Source organism: Pyrus communis, chromosome 3 (assembly GCF_041283825.1).
Source record: "Pyrus communis isolate YQ-2024b chromosome 3, ASM4128382v1, whole genome shotgun sequence".
Classification (NCBI taxonomy): Eukaryota; Viridiplantae; Streptophyta; class Magnoliopsida; order Rosales; family Rosaceae; genus Pyrus; species Pyrus communis.
Genome location: NC_142567.1, coordinates 19804673 through 19823778, shown reverse-complemented (window position 1 = coordinate 19823778; position 19106 = coordinate 19804673). Strand labels below are relative to the sequence as shown.

Below are 19106 nucleotides of genomic sequence, written 5' to 3'. Positions count from 1 at the left end.
ATCAAACGGCTTAGATCGAATATAATCAAATCTAACGATAAAAAAAAAAAATCTAACGGTACAAATTTAATCCAACGACAAAAGTAATTTAAAAAAATTATTTAACTTAAAATTCAACCAAAAACTCTATAAATACCTATGTATTTGTTCAAACATCCACACAAAACTCACTTTTCTCCTACAATTCTTCCAATTTTTCTTTCTACCATTTCTTCTCATTTCCAAAATTTTCAAGATGGCAAAAGAGCATGTTAGAGGTTGTCATTGGACCTTTGACAAAGATATGGCTTTATGTTTGGCATGGATTTCTTTTAGCAAAGATGATGCTGTCGGCACCAATCAAAATAGAAAGGTTTTGTGGGGTAAATCGTTGATAAGTTCCATGAAAACTCCAATGTCAGTCGAAGGGAAGTTGGTGGTGTTTATGATCAATGGAAGATTATCAACAAAGCGTGCACTTTGTGTAAGGGAAGCTTGGAGAGAGCCATGGTTGACATGCCTAGTGGAAGGGGCGACTAAAAAATTGTGAGTTTCTTTGTTGATATTTTAGTTGTCATGTACATAATAGTATTTTGCAACTCATTGTTTTTATGTATTTGTTGCATAGGGTGACAAAGCAATGGCAATTTACAAGACAAGAACTCACCAAAAAATCAAGCTTTTAAGTTGCATCATGGTTGGAACATCCTTAAGGATTGTCCGAGGTGGGGAACCGATGCGAATCAACAATGTGGAAGATTATTTCATAATGAAGCCCCACCCCCAAATGATGTCAATGAAGGTGTGAATTTTTCCGACAATGAAGGTGTCGACCAAATGAGCCCAACTTCTTCTTTTCCAAGGCCCCCGGGGTAGAGATAAGCAAAAGGAAGCAAAGAGAAAAGGGAAGTCCCAAGATCCGATACGTGCACAATTTGCTAGCAAAATTGGAAGAATGAACGAAAACTAGTGTCGTCGGCAAGAAGAATCGGCCCAAATGCTTTTGGCCACGAAGGAAGAAGGGGACAGGGAGGAAGAAAGGTATGAAACTAATTTGATAATGGATGACCTCAACAAATACACTCCAGAGAGGAAGAAATACTTACGTGGTAAGCAAAAGGAAATTTTATGAAGGAATGCCACAAGAAGTATATTTCAAGATGATGATTCATCTCAAGACTATCACCCAAGTCCATCACCAAGTCAAGATGGTTGGATATCATTATTAAGTTTATGTAGTCTATGAGTTTTTTATTGTATTAAGTTTATGTGGTTTATTAAATGTCATTGGTATTAAGTTTATGTGGTTTATCATGATTTTCATGTATTGATTTAGTGACTTTTCAAAATTTATCGGAATTTAAATATTTTTTGGTTAAAATGTTCATAAAATTAATATAGGATAGTCTACATAATTTTTTTTTTTAAAGTTAATTTTTAAAAAAATAGCCTTAATTCATTCTTTGATAATCTGAGGCTAAAATTTTAGGCCAAAATAGTTGGAGTAGAAAAGCTGTTTTTGGGCTAAAACCTAAATTTTATGGGTTAAATATTTTTAGGTTTTAGGTCACCATTGGAGATGGTCTAAAGCATACAAAATAAAGAAAATGGTGGAGAGGCCCAGGCATATCTCATGTGTGCCACTAGAATGAACCCCGCACCACGCAGTTTAAAAAATGATATTGTTAAATAGGCTCCCTCGAATCCCTCTTGATTAAATGTTTATAAAGCTACGCCTATCGTTTGTATTCGTTGCTGCGAACTCAAGAGCGACTTGAGCAAGGTCCTTTTAATCATATGTTGACCATGATGGAGGACTTTGCATTCTTGAAAAGAATGTCATTAGTCAAAGGAGGCAGTCTTAGAAGATTATTGAATTATTTTGGATTGTCTAAGGAAAGGTCATAAAACAAAATGGGCTTTTAAGACAGACATGGGCGCATAGAAGAAAAAAATTGGATGTGCAATACTTTTTCTCCTCCAAATGCTTAAAAAGGTTTTAAGTTCACATCTCCCCACCCCATTGATAAAGAAACACAAGTTGCATGAATCGAATGGTGAATGAAATGAATTAGAATCTGTATTCGGACTAATACGGTGATGCCAAGTTTTAATGAAAATACATATACCATAATTTCATCTTTGCTAAAGCCAATGCGGAGTAAAGTGAATAAGAAATTCAAATTAAAGAGGAACACAACAATGATAGCAAACGGGTGATATTTGTTATCCGTATCATTTATTTTTGCTTTCTTCAAATTTCTCTCCTTTTATAGTAATCACAGATACATTTTTTTTCTTATGCAAGTACTTCCAAATTTTAATACATTATTCGCATATCTTTTTCTAGATATTTAATAACTGGGAAGTAACAAAGAATGCAACATCCCTATATAACATGACCCAAAAGTTCACCGTCGACACTGACATAGGAAGCTGAACTTCAACAGAGGCCAATGCTCTTTGGCAACGTACAAGGTCATCTTGGGCCTGTGTGAGGATTTCGGTAACTGATTTGTCACCGTCATTGACCCCTCGCAGTGCGAAAACAAAAGACCCTAACGCAAAATCATACGAATCTACACACTGCTTTATGGCTGCCGTGCCATTAGCATTCTTGTCGGTGGCGTTGAAAGCTTTTTCAAACGTAGCTTTGGTTTGTGCTGCACTTGCTACTGCTAATTTAAGAACGGCTATATCAAGATCTTTGAGATTAGTTGCCGATCTAATTGGAATATCTTTCCAAAGAGATTTTACGCACTGCCTATAGCTATAGCCGAATTGTTCTTGGGTTTGCTTGCAAACACTCCTAACTAATCGAGACGCTCTTGCATTTGCAAATGGTGCTGGAGATGACGAGAGGCATAAGAGCAAGGAAGCAATGAACACTGCATAACTGACTGAGGAGGCCATTGCTCAAGAAGTATGTTTTTAAGTTGAAGCTAACGTGATTACAAATTATTTGCGTGGGTTAAGAAATCAATGAATAGAGTATGATATATATAAGCAACCCAAGAAGGGTATAGGTCTAAATTTAGGAGCGCAGTCATCTGTACCTTTTGTTTTTGTTTTTCTGTTACATAACAAACCATTGGATGGAAATTACTAGCTTTAACCCATTATTCCAGTGACTTTTGTTTGAACTAAAACACAACAAAAGCTGGACTTCATGGTTTCTAGAATTCCAATCCTAACCATACAATTGTAGAATTATCTGAGAGACGGGCCGAGAGCCCACTTCTAACAACACCGATAATGTCTCTAACTTGTTAATTACCACCTGCACAATCCGTCAAGTATGAGGTTTTATCACAAAATGTCACAGTATTAGTTGGAGTGAGGTTAGGATATTTAAACTATAATTTCTCTTTTTGTATAGCTGATGTGGGACTTAACACACCTCCTCACGTCGGACCCAATTAGTGGGTCACACATGGAAGGTCCACACAACGGCAACCACGTGAAGCCAAGAGGACTCGCTCTATAAGTGGGGCCAAGGGACCCACCATCTTTGCACGGGGCCAAGAGAACCCACCCATCACGTGGCAGTACATGACTCGCTTCCTGGCTCTGATACCATGCAGAATTATCAGAGAGGCAAATAGAGAGCCCACTTCCAACAACACAGATATTGTCCACAACTTGTTAATTACTACATGCATAATCCGTCAGGTGTGGGGTTTATATCAAAAAAGGCATCGGTGTTAGTTGGAGTGGGGTTGAGATATTTAAACTATAATTTTTCTTTTTTGTATAGCCGATGTGGGACTCAACAACAATTGGACATCGAGAATGAAATGAGTTAGAGCTTGTATTCGGACTGATACGGTGATGTCAAGTTTTAATGAAAATACATATACCATAATTTCATCTTCGTTAAAGCCAATGCATAGTAAAGTGAATGCATGATAAGAAATTCAAATTAAAGAGGAGCACAACAATGATAGCAAACAGGCGATATTCGTTATCCGTATCATTTATTTTTTCTTTCTTCAAATTTCTCTCCTTTTTATTTATAGTAATCACATATACATTTTTTTTGGTACGCAAGTACTTTCAAATTTTAATACATTATTCGCATATTTTTTCTAGATATTTATGACTGGGAAGTAACAAGGAATGCAACATCCCTATATAACATGACCCAAAAGTTTATCGTTGATACTTGCATAAGAAGCTGAACTCCAACAGAGGCCAATGCTCTTTGGCAACAAACAAGGTCATCTTGGGCCTGCATGAGGATTCCAGTGACCAAATTGTCCCCTCACATTGCGAAAATGTAAGCCCGTAATACGAAATCATATGAATCTACACACTGCTTTATAGCTGTCGTGCGATTAGAATTCTTTACGGTGGCGTTGAAAGCTTTTTCAAACGAAACTTGGTTTGTGCTGCATTTGCTGCTGCAAAGTTAAGAACGACTATATCCAGATCATAGAGGTTAGTTGCCGATCTAATTGGAATATCTTTCCAAAGAGATTCCATGCACAAAGAGATTCCATGCACTGCTTATAGTTGTATATGTTTTTAAATTGAAGCTAACGTGATTACAAATTATTTGCTTGGGTTAAGAAATGAATGAATGGAGTTTGATATATGTTGGAACCAAATCTACGCACCTCCATAAGCGGTGGTTGAGCACAAAAATCCGTATAGTCTGGAAAACCTGCAAAATAGTGAACAACAGTAAGCTAACCCTTTGTTGAAAGGGGTGTGTCAGCCAAAGGCTCTCCGATGATCAAGTTAGTGAATGATTTGAGACTCAAGCAGTAATTAAGAGAATTCAAGTGTATATATTGTGTTTCCATAGATGAACCCTAGATGGGTGTATTTATAATGTGGGAGATAGAACTTTTTAGGGTAGAATCCTTGTTCTAAGACAAGAGAATCCGAGAGGATATCTAGTAAGTAGATATTACATCATCTTGGGAGTATGATTACTTGCCGGTGCATGCCTATATGATTACTTGCTGGTGCATGCCTATCCCTAGATTGTAGGGACTCAAAGACTTATAGGATTTTATTAAGTCCATATCTGGATCACATCTTGTGTCTTGTAGAGCAAGCATGGTTATCCAATGGAGCCACTTGCGCTTCACCTAGGGCCCCGGAGCAGAATGATGGTGGCATCCTGCTCCGTCTGATACAGCTTCACCCAGAGCTAATGAGTCCATCACTGGGCTTCTGAGGTAACAGTATTCAGATCAACCTTGTTCCAGCTCTAGAAAATCATGTTCCCACAATTGCCCTTAACTATCCATCTGAAAGATAACCCGTTCCTCTTGAGGATGGATTGTTACCAAAGACCATGCCTTTCAGAGCAAGCTGGAATACGTACCGTCTAGTCTTCAGATCATCATTTAAAGCTAGGTAGTCAAGTCGCTTCAATTTCCATCGCATAATCTTCAGAATTATGAAAATAAATCCCCTGCCATGATGTCGAACGCCTTTGTTTTACGTGGTAATGTTTTCCTTGTGTTGTATTAATTATCATCAATCTTTATGTATATCGACCCTAAGATACGTGTATCTTCACTTTCAACGATGAGATCTCTTGGCGATTTTCCTTTATATAGCCTCTTTTAGCAGCGGTTTCGTTCAAACCTTTCCCATTTTCTACCATAATGCAAGTGCCTTCCTTGCCTAACTCTAATCATTTTCTGAGTTCTTTGTTGAGAAAAATTTAATCCCAAAAAACTATTGCCTTCTACAAACCTTCTGAAAATGCTTCCCTTCTTCCTGCAACTTGTTCTATAATATTCATCCCATGTGCTAGTGCTGCTTTCGAATTGCATTGGAGTTAATCTATAACATGGGGTTGAAATTCTAAGAAGAGTTGTTGGCTACCGCTTCCTTCATTATCCGATGTTGAATTCTTTGTCTCCGTTCTTCTCCACCCCTCTACGGGCGGACAATGACGGTGGCGAGTTTCCATTTGAATACTCACCTTGAATGTAATGTCGCGCTCGGAACGTAGCAAGGTGGGCTTAACACATTTCTGCTTTAGCAGAAGACCTTGATAACTTTAGCCAGGAACATTGTGTTTTTTTTTTTTTTTTTTTTCAAATGTTTCATCACCAGGCATGAGGGTTTGTCTTCCCTAAACTTTTGTACCGAAGTGATCCCTTTTGGGATTTTGATACTAGACACGGGCTTGCATAAAAATATGCCTATCTTGTACATCTTTTTTTTCGGAAAATTCCTGATCTAGACCCATGAGGTCCGCCTCCCAGTTGAACTTGGTCCTAGAACTATAACAATAATACCAAGATAAAATAAGGGACAATGGTTTGCTAGTGCCTGCTTCGCTTGCAGTGGATGCATAGGTGCTTGTGTTATCGGAACAAGGTGAGCCTCATTCGGAATCTTGAGGGACAGATAAAGAAGAAAGATACCACTACTACTGCTGATACCCCTCTTATTGATTTCCCTTTAGTTGATCATGTGATGCAACAGACTTTGACGTTGCGGAGCAGTTTTCCCTTTATGCTTTGCCTGGCTAGAATGAGGGAATGTTCTACTCATTGAACACTTTGCTCCTGTTCGGGCTTTGAGTCTTTCAACCATTTTATCCAAAGGTGTTCCTTTCTTGTTCTTCCTATTTTTCTAGCCGTCTCCCCAATCTAGCTAATTGTCCAGAGTAAGCTAACTTTGGAATGTTCAGAAGGAAGGCAAAGCACATGTAAGTTTATGGGCTTGGGACAAAGCATAACAACTCCCTTGATGATGTTGATTCAGAATAACATCATCTTCCAAACTTAGCTCTTGTAAGGGTACCAAGCGCGATATTCAGAGCACCACCTTACTATGATACCAGGCGTTAACACCCATGGACAACCCTTTGCCTTTCTACTTTTGCGCTAGATCAGAGATGATGGTATCTCGTTTCTCGGGAATGTCCTCCCATTACCTATTATTCTTATTCCCTTTTTGGGCTCTTTGAGTTTTGTTGCAATGTGATGCTTGAAGGTGTTGCATGTTTGTCCCCAGTGAATCTTTAGGCAAAAGTTCGTTGGCGACAAGGTCGCCTGCTTGTGGGTTGGAAACACTTTTTGAATCCTTTTGTCAGACCCTAAGCATCACACTGAGCATTTCCAATCTGACTACTTTAGTTGGCTTGACTAAAGCATTTCTGTGTATCGGAGCTTCGTTGGAATAAATTCCTCTTGGAGATTACCTAGTCTGGATGCCCTATTCGAACCTGCTAACACTTGGTGTTGCAAAGCTTAGTTATCTTAGTAAGTTAGTCTGGGATAGATTAGTCATACTCAGGGTCGGATTTCAGAGCCACCTTCAGATGAGTACCAGATCATCCTTTCAACTATTCCTTTTAATGGTGTAGAGCCTAGGTTCAAATGTTATAACCCACAACCTTGTTGGTTACATAAACTTTCCGAAGGCCAGAGGGTGCATTGAACTTTTGAGTCAATGCACCATGTGCCTGTGCCCATAACCAGCCAATCATTACCACGTTTATTTACGGTTTGAGTCTCCTAAGTTGCTAACTGTTCTATACGAATTGGGCTAAATAAGGCTCCTTTGACAGTGTAACTTTGAACATTTTAACTTGCACTGGTGAAAAGTTTTCAAAGTTAGGGTCCTATTTTGAACAAGTAGGGTACTCACTGCATTACTTAAAAATAAAGAAAGAACACACGTTTGAGACAAACATATACTCTTTATTCATGATCCAAGTAAAGTTGGTTTAAAAGGGGATGTGATTGAATCTAAGAAGGACTGCCTACATATCTTCGAGATGAAGAATCAAATTACTGCTGTAGTTCTAAAGAAATGATGATATGACATAAAAATTACAAAAGAGATCACTTTTGACGATGAGCCTATGATGGGGCATTAGGAGATGAGTTCTTTGTGGACTTGTCTTTGCGCATGCGATGGTGTTGTGATTAGGTCCGAAGGGAACTGCCTACATATCCTGGTAAAGGAATCAAACCCTGTGTAGTTCGTATTACCTTTTATTTTTATTCGATCTTAATGTGAAGACGGGGCATCCATTTCAGGTGATTGGCATTGGATTCCTCGTAACTTCCAATGCTGCTTGCATCCGTCCTTCACGGATAAAGTTTATGTTGAGGGTCAGTTTCTTTGCAGGCTGACGTTCTTCATCTTCAGTGTGTTTATCTGACTAATCCATTTCCCTGGGTTTGATCGAATTTTCTTTTCTCACCTTATCCTTAATGAATTCCAGCAATGCCCCTGATCCAATAAGTCCTCGATATGATTCCTCAGCATAGGTCTGGCATTCGTGTCGTGTTTTCCATGTTCATGTCATTTTCGTGACATACCCGATATCTTAACTCATATCATGTAACACCTGTTAAAGTAAACGGATGATATGATCCAACCTGAAATCGACTCTTTAATATTATCAAGTAAGATGACTCAACTCGTTACCCGTTAAAGAAAATATATTTTAAATCAATGAATAATGAAAATGAAAAAAAAAAATCAAAACATAATACTAAATTAGTATATACATACTACATTGTCACATAAATATTATTTCTAAACATTAAAAAAAAATTTGTCTTTCAAGTATTACATACTCCAAAATAAGAGCCTAATGAAAAACATTAGTACATTACTATAAATTACCAACTAGTCAAGGATATACCAAATGAAGGGAGTTGCGTTTCAAGATTAAGGAACCTTGCACGTTTATATATGCTTTCACATTTTTAGACTAATACATTAATGATTATGAATTTTATTTATTTTGAACTCCCCTAAAAATACTATTCATGAGGGTTTGTATGGTTTTAAAACTTCAAACGACAATGTACCCATACTCAAGGCGTAGAGTATGAAATCACGAGCCGTTACATGTTTTTTGACGTTTTTTGCACTTGTAATGATTTTTTTATATTTGAACTCCCTTAAAAAACTATTTATAAGGGTTTGTATGGTTTTAAAAATTAAACGACAATGTACCCATAGTCGAGGTGTTGAGGATGGGATCACAAGTCGTTGCATATTTTTTCACATTTTTCGCCCTTGTAAATTAAATATTAATTTTTTTAATGTGTTTGATATTTTTATGTTAATGTGTTTTACTATTTTTTTTAATTTCACTCTTTGCCTATAGTATACAATAAAAATAAATAAATAAAACTTAATTTGTTAAAATTTATATAGAATAATAATACAATAGTACATATTTAATATAATATATATATACACACACACACACACATATACACTATGGCTATGGTATTTTATAGACCTGGCAATTTCTTACACGGCCCGTTAATACAACACAAAAAATAACGGGTTTCAAGTCAACACCATAACTAATCGAGTCATTAACGGGCCACACGATAATAATCTGTTAATAACGGGTCCTTAACAGGTTTACACGAGAGTGGCACGTGAGTAACTTGTTTCAACATGATAAGAAAAAAGTTATTTTGATGATTTTAATTTTTTAAACTACTAAAAAAACTTACTATAAAATACAATAGATATAATGAATATGTATATATTGTTTATTAATTATTATTCTATATAAATTTTAAAATTGAAGTTTTATTTATTTATTTATTTATTTTCATAGTATATTATAGGCAAAGATTAAGATTAAAAATCATAAACCACATTAAAAATAAAAATATCAAGTAATTTATAAATACCAAACACATTAAAAAAATTATAATAATTAATTTACATGTGCGAAAAATATGAAAAATATGCAAACGCTCGTAGTCGCATCCTCTACGCTTTGAGGATGGGTATATGATCGTGTGAATTTTTAAAATCATACAAACTCTCATGAATAGTATTTTAAAGGGAGTTCAAAATAAACAAAATTCATAATCATTAATGTACAAGTTTGAAAGATGTGAAAGCATAATAAACGTTAATAATTGTATCCTCAATGCTTAGACGATGGTTACATGGTCGTTTAGATTTTTAAAACCCTCCAAATCTCATGAACAGTGTTTTTTATTTGAGTGAAAAATTAATAATAATTATTGTCGAAGTGTGAAAAATGTAATCACTTTTAATGAAAAGTTTTACAACTTTCATGAAGAGGTCACTCCGAAATTTAGTATGTGTATACTAATTTAGTATTATGTTTTACATTTTTTTGGGTCAAAATATGATTTTCATTTTCATTTTTATTGATTTAAAATATATTTTTCTTAACGGATAACAGATGAGGTCATATTACCTGATAATATTAACGGGTTGATTTCAGGTGGGGTCATATTACCCGTTTACTTTAACGGGTATTACACGACATGACTCGTTAAGCTATCAGGTATGACATGTAAATGACACGAATGCCAAGTCTAGTATTTTATAGTAAGTTTTTTTTAGTAGTTTAAAAAATTAAAATAATCAAAATAACTTTTTTCTTAATGTGTCGAAATGGGTTACCCACGTGTCACCTTTGTGTAAACCTGTTAATAACAGGTCCTTATGGTGTGACCCGATAACGACCCGATTAGTTAACGTGTTGACCCGAAACCCAATATTTTCGTGTTGTTTACGTGTCATGTTAACGGGTCGTGTAAGAAATTGCTAGGTCTACCTCAACGCTTGATAATCTCTAGTGGCGTGGCCGGTACTTTTTTGGAAAGAGCAGTATTCACTTGGGTTCTTCTTAGCCAGGTGTTCTAGGAGTGGTTTTGGGTGTCGGAGGCGTCAGAGGAAGGGTTTATCTTTTACACTATGGAGGATGTTATTAATGGTAGTGTTCAAGGTGGTGTACTACTTAGGCTTTGATAAGACTTGATTGTCTCGACGCCCTCCTCTCATAACTCGTCATGGAGAAGATGGAGGAGTGTCTCTATCTACCCTTCTTTTATCTATTTTTCCAGAGTAATTTGGTTCAATAGTTGTTCTTCGACTTTTGTCATCCGAGTCTGTCAAATCGTCTGAGATATGGAAGCATTCAACTAGAGTAGCATAGTCGTACTTCATTTTGTTAAGCTTTTAGGAGGTAAGCGAATGGACATAGAGGCCTCGTTTGAATGCTATAGTCGCAAGTTTATCATCTAGTTTTTGCACCTCAGCTAATTCTACACGAAAACGCTTCAAATAGGCTTGAAGACTTTCATCTTTGGTTTAAGGAAGTAACCTAAACATAGCTTCATGATGCTTCCAAACATCACTGTATACAGAATAGGTATTCGTAAATAACTTGACCAGAGTTTCAAAGCAGTCAATGGACCTGGCTGATAATTTTGAATACCACCTCATAACAGGTCCCTCCAAGGTGGACGGAAACATCTTACACCTCTAGGCATCGTTGTTATTGTATAACGCCAAGGCAATTCTGTAATTCATGATATGGTAATTAGGGTCGAAGTCACTGAGGAAAGACTTGAACCTTAGTTGAGAGAATTTTTTTGGGCGGAGGAACTCCTTCAATTATTCGGAGTAAGGAGTAGGATGTGACCTACCTGATTATATACGTTCAGAGAATATTACTACTCTTGGTGCTCAAGAACCTCAAGTTCGTCAAACCTTAGACAGTGGGGTTTTTCTCTCGATACCCCCGAGTTGTTTTGAGGGGGATTCTGAGGATTTTGGATTCCTTCTCCCTTATCTGCGCCCAGGCCCAGGGTCCGTCGATTAATAGTGGGATTTCTCTAGAGCCTTGCCGCATTTGCTGATGCTTAAATGATTGGAGACAATATGGGGCCACCTTCTAGCGTTATGGTGCTTATGCTTCCAAATCCAATGACGGGAATTTGGTAGGAGGCGTTGTCCTGCTCGAGTTTTCTAGGTTCTTCATCCATCTCTGCATGTCCACGAAGTCAGAATGGCTCTTAGCTTGGGCGGAAGTCTAGTTCTTTTGTAGTTTTTCAACAAAAATGCAGATCTTGGTCAAAGTTTCCCATATTTGATCCATAGAAGGGGGATACCTTCTAGCTAGATCTCATCCTTCCTTAGGGGCGATCGTCGTCCCTTGGGGGTCGTTGCTAGCTCCGGGTGTTGATGCAATAGTTAGGGGCAACAAGCTTTTTGCCCTAGTAATAACTGATACATAAAAAATGAGGCCTTCTTCATCAGTCGGATTAGCGTGCACATTGACTGAGCCTTCTTCGGCTGACATATTTGTTGGTGGAGTGATCTAGTTGAGAGGAATATGGGTTCTCTCTCAGTAAAAGCACCAATTGTTGGAACAAAATCTGCACACCTTCATAAGCGGTGGTTGAGAACAAATCCATATAGTCTAGAACAACCTGCAAAACAGTAAACAACCGTAAGCAAACCCTTGGCTTAGGGGGTGGATCCGCCAAAGGCTCTTCGACGGTCAAGTTAGTGAATGATTGGAGACTCAATCAATAGGCAACAAAATTCAAGTGTATAGATTGCATTACCATAGAGGAACCCAATATGGGTGTATTTATACCGTGAGAGAAAGACTTTTTTATGATAGAATCCTTGTTTAAAGCCAGGAGAATCCAAGAGGATATCTAGTAAGTAGATATAGCATCATCTTAGGAGTGTGATTACTTATTTTCCCTTTCCCTAAAACTGAAACACCCTTTTTCCATTGGCAACCGACACTTGAGAAGGGGTGGAGATTTTTTCAAAATCATGCAAATTTGTGAATTGATTTGTCATATGATCAGTGGCTCCATAATCTACAATCCAATAATCATGCACATTACCAATATTGAGAGCAGTTGAGAAGGAATTCAAAAAAACCTGGAATGTCTTGGTGTGTTATGCCCTCACTTTTAGCAAGAAACCATGCAAACTAACCAAGTAATGCAGTTTGGTTGCTACTCCCATGGCTGATATTTCTTTCACAGTCACCACCCATCCGTTTCTTATGAAGAAATGCTGCAAATTCGCTGATTAAGGATGCTAGATTAGCAATGAAGTTCGACACTGTAGATGAAGAAACAACATGATTCGCTTTGTGTGGATAGTTGTGAAGGGCTTTTGGAAAACTCTTGTGATCTTTAGAGAATTTTGGCTTCAATTCTTGGCGAAAGATCCAACACCTATCCCTCGAATGCCCAACACCATTGCAATAGGCACATTTCATATCCAATCTTTTCCTTCTGTAGATTGTTTCTTCAACAGCCTTGTGATTAGAAGCATAAGCCCTAGCCTCAAGCATGTTTGTCTTGACCTCCGTATTCATCACCCTTTTGTGAACTTCTTCTCGTTGGATAGTGGCACAAATACTTGAGAAAGAAAGAAGATCAGAGTTCATGAGAATGTGACTTCGAAGATCTTCAAAATCAAGACTCAAATTTGCTAATAGTTGAAAAATTTTGTCCTCCTCAGCCCTCTTTAACAACACTATGGCATTTGTGGTATGAGGTTGATAAACGTTTAACTCATTCCACATAGTTGTTAGAGTGCCAAGATGTTGCACAAAAGGTTTTCCTTCTTGTTGTAGATCAGCAATATCTCTTTTGAGTTGAAAAACTCGAGCTGAGTTATTCTGGTTTCCATACATCTCTTTGTTATTCTTCCAAAGATGCATAGAAGATTTAGCATAGCTAAAAATCTCAGCAATCTTCCACTCCATGGAATTGAGCAGCCATGACATGACCAATTGGTCCTTGCACAACCAAGCCTCATAGGTTGGTGAGGTGAGCTCTGGCATTTGTATGACTCAAATGACATAGCCGAGTTTAGATCTTCCTCCAAGAGCAAGAGTCACAGCTCTTTCCCAAGGGAGGTAATTGAACTCATTCAGTAGGACAGAACTAAGACGTTGGTTAGGGTTAACATCAACATTAGAAAAAGTTGGAGTAGCAATACATGAGCTTTCTTCCTCCAGATTAACAGAACTTTCTTCAGCCATTGTTGTGGATTGAAAGAAACTCAGAACGCACAAAAATATGCATAGACAAGCCTGTTAGGGTCAATGCTCTGATACCATGTGGAATTTGATAAGCTTGTATGTGTTTTGTATTAATTATATGAAAGAAAGACAAGAGACAACGTATATATACAAAGGAGATATGGAGTAGACTCCTTCAATCATGCCCAAGCTATTGACTTCTTCCCTTAAATTAAGGAATTGATTACAGACTTTTACAGAGATATGGACGCCACTCTACTAAACTATCTTCTAGGATGGGACGCTGCACCTTGTTGCAAGAAATAAGGAAACCAACTTGCTGCACCTTGTTGCTGGAAACAGGGAAACCATTTGTCTAGAGGATAAAAGACCCCAACTAGATGCTAACTATTATTTACTTCCAATAATTTCGGTGACCGGTTTGTCACCGTCATTAACCCCTCGCACTGGGAAAACAGAAGCCCCTGACACAAAATCATACAAATCTATACGCTGCTTTGTAGCTCCGGTGCCATTAGCATTCTTGCGAATGGCGTTGAAAGCTTTTTCAAAGGTTGCTTTGGTTTGTGCTGCATTTGTTGCTGCTAATTTAAGGACGGCTATATCAAGATATTTGAGACAACTAAGTATAGGCAGCTGCCTCTGCCTTACACAGCTGCAGAACTGTCATGGCTAAGGTCTCTATTTGGAGACTTACATTTGCATCTCGTAAGACCTTCAATCTGGTGCAACAATATTTCGTCCATTGCCCTAGCTTCTAACCCAGTGTGTTTCATTCAAGAACAAAGCATTTAGAAGTGGATTATCATTATGTTCGTGAGAAGGTGTTTCGTGGAGAGTTAATTATGAATTACATTTGTTCTCAAGACCAGTAGCTGATCTATTTAGAAAAGGTTTGTCCTCTTCACGGTTCAAGCTTCTAGTTGTTTCTCTGCCTGTCAGCTTGCGGGGCAATGTTAGACCAAGTCATCGTATGAGAACAGTTACAACAACTTCAGGAGTTTGTGATCATTTCAAAGTCTTATCCAAGAAGAGTTTAAAACTCTTTCAAACGTATGTTTTCTGTGTAATCAAATTTTGAATCTTTCTGTCATACTTTTGAATTTCAAATAGCCTTGTAAATAAGGATTGCAATTCCCTGATGTAATCTGGAATGCAATGTATATACATGCAGCCCATCGTTGAAAGGGTATGCAATTGAAGTGAAACTTTGGGTTTACTTAAGTTTTTACAGAAAGATGGACTTGGGGTTTGTTTGTTGAGAAGGCCAATTTTAGAATGCAGTTGGTTCTTCGTAATACGTAAGCAAACCTTGCAACTTCCCTTCGAAGCATCCTTATGCCAGTCTTGGTAATGCAAGTTGTACTTTATATACATTTTATGTGTTCAGCAAGCTCCTCAGCCTTCTTGCTATTCTTACCAAAATTAGGAGCAGACACTTTATCTGAAGATATGATTAGGAACAGAAATTTGATCAGAACAGACACTCTTCAAACTTTTAGAGTATCTTCAAAAAAGAAGTTAAATTTTAGACATAAAATTTAAATTTGAAAGGTTATATGGCACTTTGATCTTTTTTTTAAAATAAAAAAAAAAAATTTGTTCTCTATCTGATGTATCAAATTTAAACAATTATTTATTATATTATTTACTTTTTATAATTGTAACTAGCAGGGAGCACATACTTTGTGTGTGTGAACAACCGCCCACCTCCTCCCACGTTCTCCTCAAGTGTAACCGCTTCAGTTCATTCAAACTATCCAAAAAACATCATGAGTTCACTTACCTGCATGAAAAAATGATGATGAGACAATTTCTCTTAATAAGTACATATTTTTATCTTATGTAAATATTTTGATACAAAATTACTATTTTGCCCCTCATTATGTAAATATTGTGTATCAAAAGTGAGGGCAAAATATGAAGAAAAAAAAAAGGAAAAAAGTTCAAAAAAATGGAAAATACTATTTTGCCCTCCTCATGTCAACCTTGTGTATTCAAAAGTTGACAAGCCCTCTTCTCTTAATAGAATAGATAAGTAATCTAGTCACTTAATATTATGGTCTAGTTATATTCCTCTTCACTTGTAAGTGAGAGGTCTTAGGTTCGATGCTCGTCAAAGGCGAATTTGAACCATATTATTGCTAGACCATTGTGAAACTAAGCTCATCTCCTCTCCCTTATTGTAGATAATATTGTTTGCTCAAAAAAAAAAAATTGTAATAAGTATTGTTAGAACAAAAAATAATAATAAGAATGATAAAAAGCTTATTAATCACCAAAAATAGTTTTGAATTTGACAGCAACCACCCTTGCTGTCAATCCACATCATGCTATAGGAATTTGCATTTCGGTTGAAAAACACTACCGGTATCTTTTTTTTACTGTTATTACTGATGTGGACTTTTTGACTCCTCGTCTGGAGATGCTCTTATGAATTCTGTCAACAAGGGAGACTAACGAAAGTAGGGGTGGAAAAAAAACCGAAAATCTCAAACCATACTAAAACCAAACCAAAAAAAACCCAAACCAAAAATCCCCAAAATTTTGATACCAAAACTAAACCGATCCTGAATTGTTTGGTATGGAATTTAGTCTCACTTTAAAATCATTGGTATTTTCGTCCCCGAACCGAAACGTTACTATATATACAACACATGGGTGCTTTCTAAAAGACAGAACTTTCTTTCTCATTTTTTGTCTCAACTCTCTCGAATTATCTCTCTCTACAACCCAGAAACCACTTAGCCCTTCCTTTAACTCAATCCAAACCTGAGCGTCCCTAATCACTCTCTCTCATTTCATTTCACATTTCTCATCTCTGCCTTCACTCAATCTCAGACTCTCTCAGTCTCTCCTTCTCAAATTCGAAACTCAACAACCACTCACCCTCTCACAATCTCACTTCGACAAACTCTCTCCGCTTTGGCCACCACCAGACCTCACAGCTTCATTCCCACCTTTGATTCTCTCCAATGATTCTGTGTGTGTGGGGTTTCGAATTAAGGTTAGGGTTTTGAATTGGGGGCTCGTGTCAAGAGCAGGATGCAAGTCTATCTCTTCACTCTGTCTCTCTATCTCGACCATCAATCTTCACCGATTCACTGTCACTTTGTCTCTGATTTCAATTTGGGGTTTTAATGCAAATTTAGACAATTTCAATTTCACTCTAGATGATTTGGATTTTGATGCAGGGTCAATTTTGGGAAATCCCTAAATATCAAAAACATTTCGAGAGTCCCGAAAATTTTCGATTTAGGATTAGGTATGCCATTTTAGGTTCGGTATCCCATACCAGCCCTAAATGAAAGTGTTGCCTGCACCCTGCTGATTGGGTAGCCCCCTACAATTTCCGATTTTTCTTTCGAAGTTCATAGATGCTCTCTTCAATTTCTCTTCCTGCTTTCAAAACCATTTGGTAGCAGTCTTCCAGACTTTTGTGACGGCACAAGAGGCATAAGTACGAAAGATTGGACTTTCGCTACATAATAATCTCACACTCCATGACCAACTAGATAATGAGAGACGTGGTTGCGCAAACACTAAATGAACCGTAACATGCAATAAATCACAAGAAAGCAACCTTTAGTCGACTCAAATAGATGGAATTAAGATCTAAAGCAAACATCTTCTATCACTTGCATATCTAAACAAAATTTTAGAGATCCAGAACCATATCCAACTACAAACATAAACTTAAAAACACAGCATTGGTCCCAAAAATATAAAGATGAAGTCTTGATACAGGCAAAGCTCCGAACAAAACTCCCTTAGTCGAAAAGGCTGAAACCCATATCCTGCAAAACATATGATTTAAAAAGTTATTAAACAATCACGATATAATTTGGAAATCCAAGGTTACAAATAAAGCAAGCTTGGTACCATCTACATCAGTTTGACATAAAATACTTACGTCATCTGATTCTTCCTTTTCTTCCACCTTCTCCTCCTTCTTCTGCTCAGCAGCGGCAGGAGCAGCAGCCCCACCACCACCGACGGCTGCAGGTGCAGAATAAGCAACTGCACCACCACCAGATGGAACAGATGCCAACTTCTCCCTTCCAGATGCAATCAGCTCTGTGATATCTTTTCCCTTGACTTCGGACAATAGCAACTCAATCTTGTCACCATCTGCCTCAGCTCCAACTGTCAACAAACAAATTAATTTACATTTCCAAGTGCAAAAATGGCACCGCACAAATAATAATAATATACTACTCTTTTAAAATAATAGTCCTAAGGGAAACTTAAGCTCGTGCCCACATTTCTTGGCCAAGAATTATTTACTACTCATGACACATCACATATTCGAGTTCTTTCTTTATTACTTGTTAAAACGGGAACTATAATCTTTTCATCTCTCCCAAATAACATAATAACCAAATCGCAATCATAAATCATCTACATTCCAATGACGCAGGAATTCAACCGCGAGCAATAATATAGGTAAATAGGTTGAAAGACTGATAACCAAAATTCCATCCCAACATAATTAATAAGCACTAATGGAGGAAAAGAGCACTCTACACAACCGAAGTTCAGACATTGCTTCAACATATAATCTAAATGAAATAACTCTTTCGTCCAAAGGGGTGGCAAGACTAGAATCATTGCCACGGGTGTGGGGCTAAAGAGTAAAAGCCGACGAGCTCGAAAGCCCAAAACCAAAATTGATATTCAAAACATAAATCAATTTAAATTATCTAAACAAGGCAAAACCCACAAATGGAAATCCAAAATCAACACAAAACAATAAATTGAAAACAATAACAATTTTAATACGAGTCATACATTGTAGCAGGCTTGCAGCAACAAAGGATTTTTTATTAGGAAAGTTACCTGATCCGAGAATGTCCTTCAAGTCAGCAGCTGAGGGGCTGCTCTTCCCTCCCAAAACAGCGAGCAAGTATGCAGCAACAACCTTCATCTCTGCCCATCCAAACAATATCACAAGGAATCAAACACACACGATTATATACATAAATGTACAAACACACACACACATACATATATATATATGAGAATCAGAAGAGAATTCAAAGATATATGCACCAAAAGATCAGATTCAATTCGCTCTCTACTCTCTAGTATGATCGGAGGAACCTGATAATAAATTAATAAAAACTACTCGTATGAAGAGATGGATAGAGGTATGTTGAAGAATACTAACCGTATTACGTACAGTGAGTAAAGAGAGCTTCGTAGCAGAGCTTCAATGGCGGAGCCGCGGCCGAAATAGGGTTTGTGGGGAAATAAAAGCACGCGAGGTTTAGGTTAGAACTCTGAATCAATTTATACAAATACGAAAGTTTCTTAAGGTTTCACT

The 19106-nt window shown here is 37.3% G+C and overlaps 3 protein-coding genes across 7 annotated transcripts; all 3 read right to left on the bottom strand.

Annotated features, from left to right (window-relative positions):
- Positions 1-2325: 2325 nt before the first annotated feature.
- On the bottom strand, positions 2326-2892 carry LOC137714843 (uncharacterized). Its single transcript, XM_068453971.2, has one exon. The coding sequence runs from the start codon at positions 2890-2892 to the stop codon at positions 2326-2328; it is 567 nt and encodes a 188-aa protein (XP_068310072.2).
- Positions 2893-12715: 9823 nt separating this feature from the next.
- On the bottom strand, positions 12716-13579 carry LOC137714356 (uncharacterized). The gene has a single exon (XM_068453593.2). It carries the CDS (start codon positions 13577-13579, stop codon positions 12716-12718), a length of 864 nt encoding a protein of 287 aa, XP_068309694.2.
- Positions 13580-17396: 3817 nt separating this feature from the next.
- On the bottom strand, positions 17397-19106 carry LOC137715266 (large ribosomal subunit protein P2B). 5 transcript variants are annotated; one of them, XM_088691222.1, is made up of 5 exons: positions 18951-19050; positions 18833-18864; positions 18620-18709; positions 17694-17926; positions 17397-17577 (listed from the first exon to the last, which is right to left on the bottom strand). In XM_088691222.1, exons 3-5 carry the CDS (start codon positions 18705-18707, stop codon positions 17551-17553), a joined length of 348 nt encoding a protein of 115 aa, XP_088547348.1. In that variant the 5' UTR covers positions 18708-18709; positions 18833-18864; positions 18951-19050; the 3' UTR covers positions 17397-17550. The 5 variants fall into 5 exon arrangements, with proteins under 5 accessions (XP_088547348.1, XP_088547349.1, XP_068310626.2 ...); XM_088691223.1 differs by having other exon boundaries at positions 18963-19041; XM_068454525.2 differs by lacking the exon at positions 18833-18864 and having other exon boundaries at positions 18951-19106.